Source organism: Mya arenaria, chromosome 7, assembly GCF_026914265.1.
Source record: "Mya arenaria isolate MELC-2E11 chromosome 7, ASM2691426v1".
Classification (NCBI taxonomy): Eukaryota; Metazoa; Mollusca; class Bivalvia; order Myida; family Myidae; genus Mya; species Mya arenaria.
This window is the reverse complement of record NC_069128.1, coordinates 15,223,875-15,241,069: the sequence shown is the minus strand read 5'-3', so window position 1 is coordinate 15,241,069 and position 17,195 is coordinate 15,223,875. Positions and strand designations below refer to the sequence as shown.

At 33.4% G+C, this 17,195-nt stretch overlaps 1 protein-coding gene across 1 annotated transcript; it reads left to right on the top strand.

Annotated features, from left to right (window-relative positions):
• The first annotated feature begins 254 nt into the window (after positions 1-254).
• On the top strand, positions 255-8,799 carry LOC128239817 (melatonin receptor type 1B-B-like). The gene is made up of 5 exons (XM_052956254.1): positions 255-401; positions 2,092-2,319; positions 6,473-6,593; positions 7,133-7,253; positions 7,979-8,799. Exons 2-5 carry the CDS (start codon positions 2,125-2,127, stop codon positions 8,787-8,789), a joined length of 1,248 nt encoding a protein of 415 aa, XP_052812214.1. The 5' UTR covers positions 255-401; positions 2,092-2,124; the 3' UTR covers positions 8,790-8,799.
• Positions 8,800-17,195: the final 8,396 nt, after the last annotated feature.

Below are 17,195 nucleotides of genomic sequence, written 5' to 3'. Positions count from 1 at the left end.
CATGTTTCGATGCATTAATGTGCCATATATGTAATTGGTATTGAACATAAGAACGCTGATGTTGTCTGATTCATGCTCAATTTCAATAAAACAGACTCACTTGTGCAGGAGGGATCATGCAGTTCCAAATCCAATAGAAGCAAGCCTGCTTGTTTCAAAGCGTAGGCGCGTTATCTGAACTCTCAGAACACTTGAGAAGTTCATAACTATTTCAACTGTCGGCAAGTTGCATGTTTGTCTGTGATATATTGTTTTTAAAATACCCGATACGGATTTCAAAAGGGATTAAAAAGTGAAAGTTATATTTCATTGTCCTTTCAAAAATGTAATGTCGCTTATATTTGTGATCAAAAGGAAGTTTGGTTGGATCATGTAGGATTGGATATGTTGGATATTTATAGGTGAGCATGATTGATGTATTAAGAATAAAATAAAACTATACTATACATATTTAAGTATACATCTAGCTTTTGTAATTGGAAGCATTACAAACTTTCCTGTGTATATTACCAAAATGACATTGGCTTTTAATATAAAATTATTCATATTACGGGACCTCATTTAGATAATAAAGATACTTTTCTTTCGAACCAATATTGTATTGGTATTTTTGGTCACATTCTGTGTAATTTCATAAAGCAGTGTAGTAAGTAATTTTTTGTTTGTAACTGCCCTTTTGATTACATAACACTGATATTTCGGGACACATATTGTCTGTGCTTTTTTCAAAGTAGGGGCAAATAATTATAAGTTGAATATAAGCAAATTTATGATTCCAATATAAACCACTTTGCTGAAAGCTTTTGCATGCATAGGTAAAGAAAGTAAAAGTATCAATAAGTCATTGTTTTTTCATAGAAAAGTGATATGTTTTTTTGTAATTAAAAAGAGCGAGTTCCTGACTGTTATAACATGTTCAAGTCAAAAATCATGAAAGTGTAATAAATTTTTAATCATATCCTGATTTTCTAAATGTAGATAAAAGGCATGTGTATTTAATGCAATCACTATCCGGGTCTTTTCGCGTAAATGTCCGTATAATTAAATATTTATTGCATTTTGATGCAAAACATACCTTTCTATGTTAACAAAGGTCATAGAACTTAAGGTTACTTCAAGAAAGACAATCATGTATTTTGAAATATGATATTAACACGTAAATATTCTTGAATGATGTGCTGTTGTTTTATAAACAGTGAAAGGAATAAAACATATATAAATGAGAGTGTATATCACGCCTCCAACATAAATGACGCAACGCCATTGGTCCAGGACTGGTCACGCGCTGACCCGATATGTTTCCATTTTGGGTCTCTAATCTCTATATTGTACTAAAATGGCGTCATTTTTACGATTTCGATGAATAATGAAATATTTTACAGAAATTGATTAATGTTAACAGGTTGTTGATGTGATATATACGATACTGGATTAGTAGTGGACCCGATATGGGCACAGGACACCATATTCGTCTGCTAACGATTGTCTTATATATTCTATAGATGGCAGAAGAATTTCAGGAGTTATGTCTATTTTTTGTTATTATGCAATGTGAGCTGCATATAAATTGAGTAGCTTTGTTGAAAAGAAAATTAACATGTTCTATAATAATTCCGTACAAGCCCGTATACAATGTATATTTATCGATAAGACTCCTTGTCTATTAACAGAGTTAAGCACCTGTGCGAGTGCAGCAAATCCGACGGCATTTCGTCATAACTAAAAAAAACAAAAGTCGCTTGTGATTAAACAAACTAAACTGAAAATACAGATTTATGGATAACTATGTAGTAAAGGCCTATGTAAAACACAAGCAGAACTCCTGCTTTCAAGTTGGTTGTAATTGGGTAATAAGTTGAAGTACGTTTACTTTTTGCAGCCATGATAACCTCTTTGATGTAATGGTCAGGTATTACCCTAACATACTAATGACTTTTTGATATGGATTTTTCTCGTACTGCCGTGAAGCGTTATAAGCAAACGGCGTGAATTCAATTGCGTTTTATTCATAGGATGACATTAATCATCACACCTCCGATTACTTTTCTCGCACTCGTGCTTGTGCGATGATGTCTATTCCTTTTTTTTTAGAATGCCGCCAAAATCAACGTAATCCTGTAAAAAATGACAGACGACGTTGACCCGGACGAACTCCACCCCATGTTTCAAGTGATGCTTGAACGGACGGACGATTGGCGTCCAGGAGAGAACGTCTCCAGTCTGGATTACAACTTTCTATCTCGCCATCCGGCCATGTCCATTTTCTTCCTTGTACTGACGTCCATTGCAACGTTCGTGGGGAATGTTGGTAACTTTATGGTAAGTTTTCATCGAGTATGTATAAATGGATCTTTAAAATAGAACAAAGCTTTACATGACGTAACATTGTGGCTCTTTTCACTAACGTTAATTTGATGTTTACATTTTTGTTGGGCCAATGACACTCGAGGATCTTGAATTGAACTCTAACATAAACGAAGTGTTAAATCAGCCACAATTTGGTTAATTGTTTGCGTCCAAAATAAGATTCAACTCATTATTCTTGGGAAGAACGCTTGAGGCTTAACATCATATTCAGAATGATCCTAAAACCAGTTGTTTTCGAATATATGAATTAAATTGAGTTTATTGTAAACCGCGAATGAGGCAATATTAATTTTATTATACTAAAGAACTGACGAGAGACACTCAACGATTCTAAATGATGTCTCACTTTGAAAATCGTGTTATGATATGATATCCTCTAACAAGTTATTTAATATTCATCTAGAATCATATTTCTCAGTGATTAGTTTTTTACATGCTATAAAAATACAAATATCAATTATTTCTTAATTTGAGCTGCATTGCTGTTCTCGCTTTACTTTTCGTAGAAGGAACAGTCGCACGTACGCAGGAAATTATTTATCTTTGAAGAAAAGCTAGATTGAGTATTCACGTCACTAAATTGTGCTAGTTGAATAATGACGTATTTCATCGTTCTTGATTTAAGCGCAATTTCCTATGAAAACAACTCAATACATTTGTAAATTGATGATTGGACTTGTCATCATTTGTATTGATTTGGAATCAAGTTTTGTTTGGTTAATGATGTATTTTGAAATTATTAGATTAATGATATTTAAACAGGAAATCAATTCATATCAGGCAATTTCGTAAAAGCGCTTTCTTTGCTTTCGAATGTTTCAGTGATGAGTTGAACGTCATTCGGATGTTTTTGTTTATATATAATTGGATAAACATCAATTCAGTATTCCAGTAACAATCGGTTTGTCGATGGAAGGGTTTGGAGTTATTATTGGATGATGAAGCGTCGATGCTGTAGTTCATCTCATTGGTTGAATCCCTATCACTAATCAACTATTGTTTCCGGTTATTGTTACTCTACCGTTATTCATAACATTTATGTAATTTGTGCCTATAATCCCGTGCCATTGTGTATCTCGTATTTTTTTTTATTCGAGCCTTGTTCTTTTAAGCAATGACATAATAAGAAATTCGCTACCAGTCGTCCATGTAGTTTGCGTTTACGTTGTTTAATAAGCAACAATTCGTCTAAGTTATTGCGTAATATTTCGGCTCCAGGCTCTTCCCTCTAGTACTCGTTTCATTTTTACGGTGTACAAACGTGTTCATATTTGTAGCACATTTGTTTATATTAATACATTTCATATCAGCTTTTATTGAGCTAGCGTGGCAATTCTCTTATGGTGCTCAGGATGTAGAGTTTTTCTTTCTAAAAATCACAATCAGATCATATGCTTTTACAATGTCTGTAAAAATAACAAGCCAATAAAAAGGGGCGTATGTAAAGGTGATCTATTTTACATTTTTCATCTAACGTCAAGGTGTGAATAAATATCCACACTTGTAAATACCTATCCGAGCGAGGAACAAACTACATACTATCTGAACAAGAGTCCGATGTCCGATACGCTTAACACTCGGTCATCGCCAACGATAGTGAATATAATTCAATAGTGAATGATCCATATGTTTACTATCATGGATTGGATGCACTTTTGCAGAAGCTTTATTCGTTTAAACATTTGCTAAAATATCTTTCTTTCAGAAACCATTTGTGAGATTTGCAAAGTTAAAGCAAATAATAATAAAATACATCTGCTAGATTTGTTTGGGTCAGAGACAGGTTCCAAGTAGTTATTTAAAAATATACAGATCGTTTGAAATCAACCGTTCGAACCTTTCTTTAACACTTTAAGTGCAATTCCGACAATTTTTTTAGGTACTCCTGCTGTATGGGTAACTTACTGATACCAATGCGTTTGTCTGTTGTATTGGTTTGTGTGATTACTGAAGAGACATATATGGACAATCTACAGAATGTAGAGTTGGCTACCTTGACCTGAGTCCCAGGCCCGCCCGCTTTGTTTTCTTTAAATCGCCAAAATCGACATCTAACATGTACCTATTGAATAGAAAATGCTAACAAAAATGCAAACATCAAATACATGATACCTTTTACTTCCGACACTATGCTTATAAGAAATCATCATTTGGTTGAAAAATAGACTGACTGGAATATCCTTAATAAAACCTTTTCGGTGCATTCGTCAGAATCGATCTAATAAAGGCCTATGTAAAACACAAAATAAATGAACCAAAAAATTGAAAAAATGTTCGCTTGTCATTGACCCTAACAATTTTTTTACATTAAGTTATGTAAAGAAACATAAGTTGGAAGTTGCTATATAGTAATGCAATAACACTCTAAAGAAAAGGCACGTTGGCCAAAATTCAAACTCTTTTGAAATGCGAGACAAGTTTTATCAAGACAAGAATACAATAGGGTAGCCAAGTCCGTTTAACGCAAATAAAAAATAAAATAAAACAGGATGTATCATAGATGCCTTTATTGCTCAATGATTAAATAATCGGTGTATGCTGGCTTGTGACTTAATGTTTGATATAAGAGTATAACCTTTGTGCCTTTAAGAAATCACATTGGTAAATGTTTAGAGGCCTGCACAGAGTATATCGGTGCCCTTATTTGTAGCACATCTGGTGCATACTATTTGATATACCCTCATCCAACCAATTTGATTGGGTTTTAGAATAATATTTGATAAATATTGACCAATCAATAATCATTTTGGATAACTTTGACCAAACCAAAACTAACCAGTATTATACAATTGGCAGGTAATGTATATTGTCTTGTATAGCCCTGTATAAGTTGACTAGTGTTTGTTTAGGCTTGATCTTTCAGACATTAAACAGGATTTTAATTATTTTTTAGGGTACTTGGAAAGTCTCATAGTTCAAATTGCTTTTTCTGAGTGTTACTAGTGGGATTTCACAGCATCAGATTAATTCCGGACACTTAGACAAGTTGTTTCCAAGATTAAATACAGGAGTTGGTCTGGAATGCTGTAACCTACTAGCTGAAAATACAATTATTAATTCTTTGATCTTTTCAGCTCATATATTGATGCATCGAATGATTTCTTCCAGATGAATTGGAACCAAATGAAACATAGTGAATTTTTATACTCAGCATAAAATCAAGGTTTTACATTTTGGTCTATGCTTGCTTATTGGCGCGTTTTATTTTGATTAACCGTGGTAAATTATTGGTAAATAAAAGTTTTAAAATTAAAAAAAACAACACATAAATAGTGTTGTTAGCTTCACAAATACAAAAAGTTATATTTTATAAGCAAACGTTTATAATGAAAAAGAAACAACAAAAACAAATGTTTTGCTAGTGAAAAGTATGCAAAAAAAACAGTTAGCCCTTACCAATATTGTTTGTGTAGACGATCAAGCCAATAGAATAAAAGAGTATGTTTGAGGATGTATTTTGTTCAACATTTATCTGATTAAACTTACCTTTTTATGGCATGATAAATTTTTTACTGCGATGGAGCGATAAATCTGACACGTGTTAGTTGATGATTGATTATGATCATTCTGCTTTAATGCTTCAAATATAATAAGTCTTCCTCATGGAATCGATGAAATAATCATTTACCAACGATATGCCTTATCCAATCATCTTCTTAAACTTGCCTTCTTCAAAAACGCAAATATTATATATTTCATGATCATACAATAAATATGGCAGTAGGTTTTGGCTCAGAGACAGGTGCTTAGTAGTTCAACAAAGTGTCCACTTTGTTTGGAAACAGTCATCTAAGGTATTCAATGATTTCAATGATTTTGAGCGCATGCCGATTCAGAAGGATATTTTTCCAAAATATATTTGAAATATATTTGACTAAGATATTTATAGCATCTATATTTGATTTTTATAATGATTGTATGCATTAATTATGGATTGTTTTTATCTATATTAAACTATCGATTAAACCGAACTCTTTGCCTTTCAGTTATGGATTATAGATGTTATTCGAAGATCGTTAATTTGGCAGTAGTTTTGACTAAATAATTTCCATCGACATGACATTGTTATCATTCCAATTAACGCAATACTACTGTTTAATTCCAGGTAATTGGAGCTATTCTGAGTTACCGCCCGTTGCTTAGGACCAAAGGAAACATGTTTGTGATCAATCTAGCCCTAGCGGATATTTGTATTACCACCATTGTTAGTCCAATGAACATGGTCGGTAAGTACGAATACATACTACAATGCAATAGATACACATGGAAGATAATTACACATAATACCATAAGTGAGTTATTAACCTTTGCGTTTGGAAACGTTATATGCAATCCGGTCACATCATATATAGACTTCAATTTTTAATTGACATCAACAAAATTAAAAGTCCTTTACCAATGCCGTATTTGCCGTATTTGGAATACTTTTAGTGAACAGTCCGATCATGTCGGTTATTTTGCTGAGTAATTATCACAAGATATACCACTTTTACTAATATTTTTCCTCGTAAATATAACGACCATTGATTACCGAAAGGCTTATTATTCAATGTGCATATTGGTATAGTTGTCCGCTAAAAAGTTAGGAATCGATTCCAACAAGAGAAATACACTCTTCGTATCCATGACTAGTCTTTTCCCAGTTAATGGAATCTTTAAGTAATAAGCTGCCGTCACAATAGAGCTAAAATAGTATAGGCCCTTTCGGCAAACACTGGTAATGGAATATTTGAATTATTTCCTCTTCAAATTGCATTTTCAACAGGTGTCACCAAAGGGCCAAGGTTTTTCCTGGACAAAGTGTTACTGTGTCACATGTTAGGAAGTATTTGTACGGTCAGCTGTCTTGTGTCGATGGCTTCTATAGCTGCTGTTGCAGTAAACAGGTAACACGATACATTGTAAACAACTTATGCTAGTTAATTTTAACTTCATAGGGGAACTGTGTTAAATTAGTTTTAATTTTGCATGGTATTTACTCGAAGATGCCATAACAAAAAAAAGCATCCTCTGTTCGACAAAGCTTCTACTACTTAGACCGGGTTGGACTCAAAATATACAAGGCAAGCCTTATAATTTAAGTATTTATGACCGGCTGATTGCCCAAGTAAACAAATGTCTATACGGACCAATCAACATATATTATGATTGTTTTATTCTTCAAAATATTGTTTCGTTAAAGGGTCCGTTCGATATGTTCGTTAAAAAGATATGTCATTATGTTCACTTTTCAACTTCTTGCGAATGCTGCGATGATAATATATGACCACTTTGTAATAAGTTCCAAATGATCGTATAAGCATAGTTCGAAATTTGATCGTTTTTCATTTCACCCTGTTGTAAAGTAATTCAGCATAATTAAACATTTCTAAAATAGCACTGATGATGGTCATTCACTTTTTGGTTAATACAAAAGTATCTACTTTCTAGTTATTAATTTCTTGTGTAACCAAATGTACAAAACTCATAAAATTATTGTATCATTTACACGTTTTATTACACTTGAACCGCCTCAATCCCGCAATAATAAGAAACGAATTGCTACCTTCGTCTGTTGTGATCGCAGATGAGAGGCATTCTGTTTGAAACCAAAACTGCTTTTGTGTTTCAGATTGATACAAATTTGCAAGCCGTTTATATATCACCGTATCTACACACACAAAAAGACAATACTTTATTGCGTTGGTCTCTGGATCTGGGCCATGCTCCTTGATCTGCCAAATTGGGTCGGCTGGGGCGGTCACACCTTTGCCTTAAAGGAGATGGGATGCACGTTTGACCGGCTTGCCAACTATGGATATACCATTTTTATGACCATCATGTCAATCTTCCTGCCAATGACCGTTGTGCTTAGTTGTTATATTGCAATTCTAATATATGTGAGAAATAGCCGAAGAGAGGTGCGAAAATTTGGTAGAAGCGAAAATACCCCGATGCGCCTATCACGATCCAGCAAACGTGGTGGATCTGCAAAGAAAATGTCGTATAAAAAGGACGATCTACAGTTCGCGATCATTCTATTTATATCTTTTCTTGCATTTGTGCTCTGCTGGAGTCCGTACATGATAGCTTTAATATTTGATTTTGAAGACCAATGGCCAAAGGAAATCTACGTTGCCGGGACACTACTTGGACATTCAAACAGTTGTCTAAACCCTATTATATACGCAATGGGATACGCACGATTTCGCAAGGGTTATTATGTTTTCATTCATAAACTGTTTTGTATGAAGATAAAGCGTAACTCAAACTTCTATGATTCGAAAAGCACACTGCGTTATACTAGCAGAATTTCAAGAAGTCCTCTCAAAACACCTACAATTGACAAGACATTACAAATTACACAACATACGCCCATACGAGAAAAACATTTCAACAGCAGTGAAAATGTTTCAAGAAGTAGCAATTGCAGTTCGTCCTGATTCTTTTTCAAACGTGCCGTAGATGCATGAATGTCTTCGGACCTATTTATCTGGTCATTTCGAGGAAGTATTTCAATAAATTCAAAATCAAATACGGTGAATTTTTAGATAAATTAGACAGCTTCACTTCGGTAAATCCATTCTGATTTGTGAACCGGTAGTTTGTAACAATCTACAATATACCGTTTTTTTAAATCAGAATTGGTACCTACAAAATAGTATTTTTAAACCCTTTCAATTTTGAATTCAATTCTGTCTGGGGAACAACAGGTATGTGAAATACCTTTTTGTTATTATAGCAGTTTTAAACAGTGACATACCAATATTGTAATATTTTTCCCTGTTTGGAAAATTTAGCCCGACATCAATTCCAAATCAACCCATCAGCGCGCACAGGACTGGAACATAATTTCAACGAACTCATTTCCCAAATGAGGTTACGATCGCAAACAAGTTGATGCGTTTTTCTGAATATCGACAATAAATGTCGTTTTATATAATTTAAGAACATAGTAAAAAGAAAGAATTGTTGGTTTTAGTGTAAGATTGCAATATAATTCACCTCGTAAACATCCAAAGTAAAAATTTCACTCTTGGCTACGCCACTAGCTTTCAGTGCTCACTCGAGGATATATACGAGTATATGTTACGACCTTACAATGAAACAAAACAAACAATTTTCCTCTATATAAGTATTTTAATACACCAGCGATAGCTCGTATTTGCGCAATACATATTTTAAATGCTATCATTCTCACATTTTATTATCTGTAAGAAGATAGTAGTGCATTATTCATTGAAATCCCACGTCTGCAATGCTAACCAAGGGTGATTGAATAAGCTTTACTTTTCAAGAAAAAGGGTCGTTTTACTTTGTGTTTTCAAAGCAGTCATTATAATTGTGTATGATTCCTGTCGGGATACATGCCACTAAAATTAATAGAAAGGTATGATTAAACAAACCTTTCGCAATTTGACACAATGCTACAGGTTACTATTTAAAGCACACACGTTAATGGGTTGATGCATTTTTTTATCTGTGCATACATCGTTTTTGTTTTGTTTTGATCATTAAAGTCAAATGAGTTAAACATGATAGTGCATTTAAATTAATTATTTTTTTAGCATCAACCTTTAATTTTGTGACTTTAAAAGGTACTCATAATCACATTTGTTATATAATCAATTGCGTATATATTTAACAATAGAACTTACAGGGACAAGCACATAAGCCAAATTATACGATGATTTGTTTAATGGCAAAAGGGTGCAAAAAGGACAAACAGAGATTCTAGAAGTCACGCGTCATGAATATCAAAATACGGTTCATTGTAGAGTTTGACTTACAACATTAGAACGGTCAATGAAACAAGAAAAAAATAAGTGAACGTGTTTTCGAGCGCACAACCGCAAATTTGTTTCATTATCTATGTATAAAAGCAAACGTAGATACACCTATTATTGTATAAGCCTTATCGTAGCCAGTATGAACTGAGCGAATAAACCTAAACTATTTGCCCTTCATTACATATTTTAAATATTCTTCTCAGTGATTATCGTTATTGCATTTGACGACTGTGTTTATACAATACACATTATTCTCCTGTTGGAATTCACTGCAAACGTAAATGGTAATTAATTTACCAAGATTTTGTATTTGCAATATCAATATTTACATTTGCTGCACATGCGTATTAAAATATAACCGTACAAACATCATGCCATTGTCATGCAGGAAAAGCAAATAGATGTTGGAAATATTTTGTTCCGCAACTTTAAGAAAACAATATCCATGGACAGTTCGTTGGTTGGTTTCTTAAGCGACTTACTTTGTATAAATGTCTATCGGTATTAGGTGTCAATACCTTAATCATGTGCAGATTTCAGGTAGACATTTTCTCTCTTCCAGGGCATGTTTAAGGTTAAAAAAACCCACATTACAATCATAAGTTTCTTTCCTTTTTCGTTTGAAGAATGGCAATTGCGTATCAAAAAATCAATATTTTTGGGGTGTATTTCATACTGTTAAAATATAATACAATATTTTTTTTTGTACACAATTACACCAGTCTAACAGAATGTGTCGTATCAAGCACACTTATTTTAAGATGAACCAAGACTTTGAAATCGATGTTCGCATTATACGATTATAGAAATAACCTGAACTTAAAGAACAAAACTACAACAGTTTTTTATGCATCGCCCCCTATATACGTTGCTACTTTCGAATTCAACAATATAAACTTCAGGGACAACTTAAATATAACATACTTACTATTAAAATGCTGAACGGACAAGCAATTAATACCAAAGAATTGACATATCGTAAAAAGACAATCATTAAACAATTAAAGAACTATCGTCATTAGTAAACGCTGGGGCATTAGCCTTGGAATGGCCAGTGTATATTTAGTAAAAGCTTACTGGGTGGGGGGGGGGTACCAGTTTACAATTAGCAATTAACACTTAGCATTAATGATTTTAGCCTTTAGCTTGAATAACAGAAAACCTTAGCATGAACCAGTCTGTTAAAATACATTAGTTACTTTTGAAAGGCATTCCATTACAGAAGTGCGTTTAATCTGTTTCTCTTTTATCAGCATAAACGATACCACTATATATATTCTGTGTACTAGATTGATATGCAATTAAGATCCTATTCTCAGGAGGATTTCTGTACTAAGGCCTTTTATCATGAACTTCCATAGCGTTCTCTGCTTATGAAGTTCAACTGTTTTCTGTGTTTAACGATCAGCCGATTTGTATGTACATTTGCTGCTGATATAGTCACTTGCTTTGATTCAGACTTGTAAACTGATTGATTCTATATGTTGTGACCAACTGCTTTGACCGCAAGCTCAGTAAATGAGACTGACATGTTTTCGAGTACGCGAGGACAGGGGAGTGTCCCAAATATGCATTCTCTAAAGTAAAATCTTGGATTCGTCTTTGTCTATGTTTGAACACAAGTGCAAAAAAAAAACACTTTCAGTAAAAACAATGCTTCAACAATTCAAACGCGGCGAAAAGCAAATGTTATTACCGTTCGAACCAGACATGAACACATTTTTGTGGTATTATAACATCTTTTCATCTAACTTTAAATAATTAAATCTTTTATTTTTTCATTTCTTTATGACGTTATAATACAGAGAAATGAAAAACAATAACAAAAATTTATTTCAAATAGTAAAACAGGACGACAGACGATACAGTTACTTGCCCGAGTTCAGTTATCGTATTAATCAAGTATGTATTTGCGCTCAATGCTTTCACCAAGGACACACAAGAGGCTTTATCAAAGACATCGATTGGTTTGCGATAACGTAGCCATAATAACTGATGACCTCCTTCTACATCTAAACCCAGACATTTTATATGCCAATAGATCTGTTGTTTTCCATTTTGTGTTTCAATTCAAAGAGTAAAAGAAAAATATATACCATAGGTCGATTGTCAGATGCCAGTGACAAATAAAGTGAATCTTGGTGTGCTCTGTAATCAATTTACATTACCCATTCTTCGGTAATGACAGGCACTATTTGGTTACAATTTGGGGGCCACTGATAAAAAAGAATCGATTTTTATTATCCGCTTTGAACAGAATTGTAAAATCACGCTCGGCGCGCCTATAGACCTTCAACGCTTTCAGCTTATTCAGTTTTTATTCCCAGCTGTCGCTTACCTGCATCTTTAAAGTGTATGTCTCGAAATGTTTGTGAAACGTTATAATTTATCAGTTGTTTACATTTTTCAAACATATTGATGCAGCCTGCATTCCCTAACACTTAAATGTAATTAAACTCACACAAAGGCTGTAGACTTAGCGTTTATACTGCTAACAAGTTTCATCTAGGAACGGAATCGCTTTTGAAATTCTTGAAAAAAGGTCGACTGGGCAAGTTTCTATTGTATCATTAGATACACAGTTCCTATTCAACATGTGCTTACACGTGAACGTGTTGCTGATGGGGTGCATTATAATTGTGTCTATTTGGTAATTCCGACATTGAAAATGTGGGTGAGCAGAAGCGATTGACATAAACTTGTAGATATTTTTTTTTTTGTAAAACACTTATGTTTTATTACTATTGGAAACATCATATTAATAATTACCTAAATTTAAAGTTGTGTCAATTTTTGAAGTAATGACCGTGAATGTTGCATTTTCCATATTTCACATACGCAGTTCCCATAAAGGATTGTGGCTGAAACTACTGCGTACATTACAAGTATCACCTCATCCAAAATGCAGTTATTTAGCCTTCAGAATCATTGCACATTACAAATTGATTCTTAAAATTAGAAAGAAATCACCAGCATTTGGTATGACAGTGCTTTAATCATTGACAATATTACCATTTTTGTCTGAAAAAAGTCTTTATCAAATGGGGACTACTTTTGTAGTTTGTAGTTGTGTCGTATATTTACACAATAAGACTGCTTATTTTGTTCTTTGTCACTTTAGGTATGTTTTGTGCTAGAGGGTATTGACATAACTGCCGTTCAGAAACAAATGTAATTATGTGCTTTGCATGGTAATAAAGCACGTTGAAAAGGCAAATATTTTCTGAATTGCGGTATGGTGGTAAATAGATAGTTAACCGACATCGAGTTAAATATTTTGATTTTTTTACCATGATATAAAGCCTGTTTTGGTAAATAACAACAAATCGTCTGAAACAATGTAGACTATTAAGTTCTCCTTAAGTTTCATCGGAAGCCCTTAAGCTTAGCATATGTAGTCATCAAAGTATCATAAAAAGTCACCTCTGATGAAAAGCTCAGCGTTAAATCTACTCTTGTATCTTAAATAATTTATGCTTTGCTATCGAATCTACTGGTCCTGCATTGTTGTTATGATATGTCACTGTGCCCACAATGTGGTATGTACATTGTTGTTGCACTATGCATACAAATTCAAATCGAGTTTACGATATATATGTTGGTACCCTGAAATTGTTGTGTTTTGCATTACCTTATGGGTTATAGGTTGCAGCCATGCGCTTTCCAACACTTGACCATTTACGAATGTACCGCAACAGCATAGTTTAATAATAACAAGCAGCGCTATCGCGCTAAAACAAATCCAAATTCATTGATTTGTGTTTTCATTTTGGGTTAAGCTTAAAAAATTAGAACAAGAAATACTTAAAATAGTTTTTAAGGCATCACGAACATTCGACCATAGAAATATTTATTACAAAGTTATGATTTTTAGTAGCCAATGAAACTACTATTATCTTGCTATTTTCGTATTAGGCCAATAAAGAATGACTTTGAAGCAGTTTATAACATAATTCCTTTACCGGAAAGCATTTACTAGCAATTACAATATATCACGATAATGCAGCCCCATGATATTACTTCTCACAAAACGGTCAGTGGTTTTAGAATCTATCATCATTGAAATATCACACATAAGCACCACGTTATATGACTTCTCTCGATGCGGCCTGTGGTTTTAGAGTCCAACATCATTGAAAAGAAAAAGAAACAATATTGAATGTAAACACATTTAATTCATTTGAAAGTTATTCGATTTAAAAAGTACATCCTTAATTCCCAGAGCTTTGTTTCCAATACTAGACTCAGAGTGTTTAACGGGTAAAGAGCCTCGGTGTGATTGCTTATACAATGTAGGTCATGTGTTTCTGACTGTTTCTATGTTAGCCATTTGATACATTGTATTGTAACACATTAATTCTTTTCCTGTGAACATAAAGCGCTTTACTATTTAGGCCACTGTAGTCTTTGACTAGTGTGGCTGGAATCAAAAGTGTCTTATTATCAGTTTTATTATAATACATTATTATATATGCATACAAATAATTAACTCAAACTGTAAGATTGCCATAAAAGTGTTTTGTTTTAACGATCTTTGTTTTCATCTTTATGATAAAAAACAATACTACAATATCTACATCAACTAAAATTACAGAACCAAGAACAAAAATGATTTTATTTTGAGTTTACAAAACAAAATACTCTAAAAGTGGTTCAAATAAATTATTCGCTCGTAAATTATACTGAATTCATATTTTGGACCTTCGGAACCGTTGAAAACGAAGCGATTATTGAAGTTGAGCTGGTCCTAGAAACCATTGCCTTTGTATGCGCTAACTAATACTGACAAAGAAAGTCTCTACGAAGCGGATAAGTTTAGGTATATTCGGTGCACCCGAAGGATCTCTGTCCCAGCTTTAATGTGTCTATTGTCTAGACTGATATGACGTCAGGCATGTATCTCTTTCAATAAGTATTCATCTCTTGTACCCTCTTTGGACGGCCGAAGGAAGAGAGCGGAATTGTTGAATGTAACATAAAATGAAAAAAGCGTATCGAACGTTTCATCTCTCGTGGCGCTTTAGAGAATTTATCCTCAAATCCAAGAATTAATCGAAAGAAGCTTTCTGCTCTGCTGTGGTCCTGTTTTGTTGGGAATATTTGTTGCTCGATAGATTTGTGTCTGTTGCAAGTGTTCTTATTGGTAAGCATTTTTCTTGCGAAATTGGTGTTTAACGAAAAGATAACGTGGTAAAAAGTGATAATCTTTCTGAAATAGATACATTTCCAAGGAATAATTGCTAAGTTTCATTTCAGCTATGATGTTGTAAGTTACATTTAACAATGTTGTAGTTGAGCTAGTTAATAAAACCTCAAACCAAAACACGAACAATATACAACAGTTTTAATCACGATAGCAATACTCAATAAAAGGCAAAGAAAAGAGGGACAAAACATTTCAAAAGCATGCAATCAATTTTATAAAATATGTAACTTTCTTTTAAAACAAGCAACTATGAGTGTATGCGTAGTTGTCGGCATCTAAGGAAGAAGTATGTGAGTTGTTTATGCATAATTACCATATATCATGTTGGTAATATTTGAAAAGAAGACATTAAATACATTACAAACAAGCCTTTTTGAACAGATTGCAAAATAGGTTATCACCCGCCAAAAGAAGAGAGAAAAGAATTTACCATCTGCAATAGCTAATATGAAACGTTTCGGTCATTTATTTTACATATTCGTAATTAGTTACCAATTCTAATTCAAATGGTACCATATTGATATGGGGCTACCAGACATCACAATTTAATATTTTTGTTAATGACACAATAAAGAGACCAGATTATTTGTACATTATATACCTGATAACAATCTATCTTGAAAACATTTATTATTGTAAATTATCATTAATTTGTATGAACTTCTACATCTCCTACAATTAAAATAGCATGTGAGATGTGAATCCCATTTGCTTGTAGTCTTAGATTCGGATGGTTGCATGTCAAACTGTAGCCTTTATCAAAGGTTGCATGTTACACTTTAGATATATAATGATACATGATACCACAATTACACTTGTATTCTTTCAATTGTATTCATATTTTGATGAACGCAACGTCTTCGGAATTCATCTAAGTTTACAAAAAATGGTGCGCGTCGAATGCCTTTTTATTAAGGTTTATTGTATTGGACGTCGATGTAAAGGCATTTCCGCTGTTGAAACAGCCGTATTTAAAGCACGCAATTATATTGGAAACGTTTTTTTAGCGTTGTTGTTTGGATTATGCCAGAGACATTTTGCAAAACAATAGTGGCAGTATAAAAATTCAACATTATGAAGTTTGCTTCATTTTTGTATGAACATATTTGGATTACCCGTGTTCGGTTTTGTCCTTCATGATCCTTGCACTGACCCATACACAGATGGACCGCATATTAAATCGAATTATGTATTTGTTTAAATACTGCATTGCCTGAAATAGTTAGCTGTGATCACCTGAGGTCTTGAGCATATAACAATATTCCGCAACCGTATTAGATAAGGAAACACATTCAGCTGCTAAAATGTATTAAATAATTCGGGTTAACAACAATTGGAGTATATCGTAAAGCACATATTTATAAAGATCATATGTCAGTTATATACTTCCCTTGACCTATTAAGTGTTTGAAATGTTTTAATTGGTTTCAGACATACTTAACACTTACTTACCCTCAAATCTGAGTTATGAGGAACGGTGTACAATGGTGTGAATTAACTAATGTCCGATATTTTTAAACAAACACTTAAATCAATGTTACTCAAGGCCATTTCACCAACTAAGATAAGCCAGGCACTTAAGTACAAATCAAGCATGTACTTGCGCATTAATTATTAAATCATCGCACGAACACCCACGAGGCTATACACGTCATTGATTAATAGCGAAAACAACACCCGCAGATATTTTAGTCCAGGAAAACTTTACTATGCCAATATAGGTCTCTGGTTTTCATTTAGATTGTTTTTAATTCAAGGAATAACTTAAGAACAATATTCTACAGGTCGGCTGTCAGTTACCTCTACACCTATTTACATAATATCTATTATGTGCTGACATAAGAAATATATCC

Coding starts and splice junctions, on each gene's coding strand:
- LOC128239817 (XM_052956254.1), top strand. CDS start 2,125: ATGACAGACGACGTTGACCCGGACGAACTCCACCCCATGTTTCAAGTG. Junction 2,320..6,472: donor GGAATGTTGGTAACTTTATG/GTAAGTTTTCAT, acceptor GTTTAATTCCAG/GTAATTGGAGCTATTCTGAG. Junction 7,254..7,978: donor GCTGCTGTTGCAGTAAACAG/GTAACACGATAC, acceptor TTTGTGTTTCAG/ATTGATACAAATTTGCAAGC.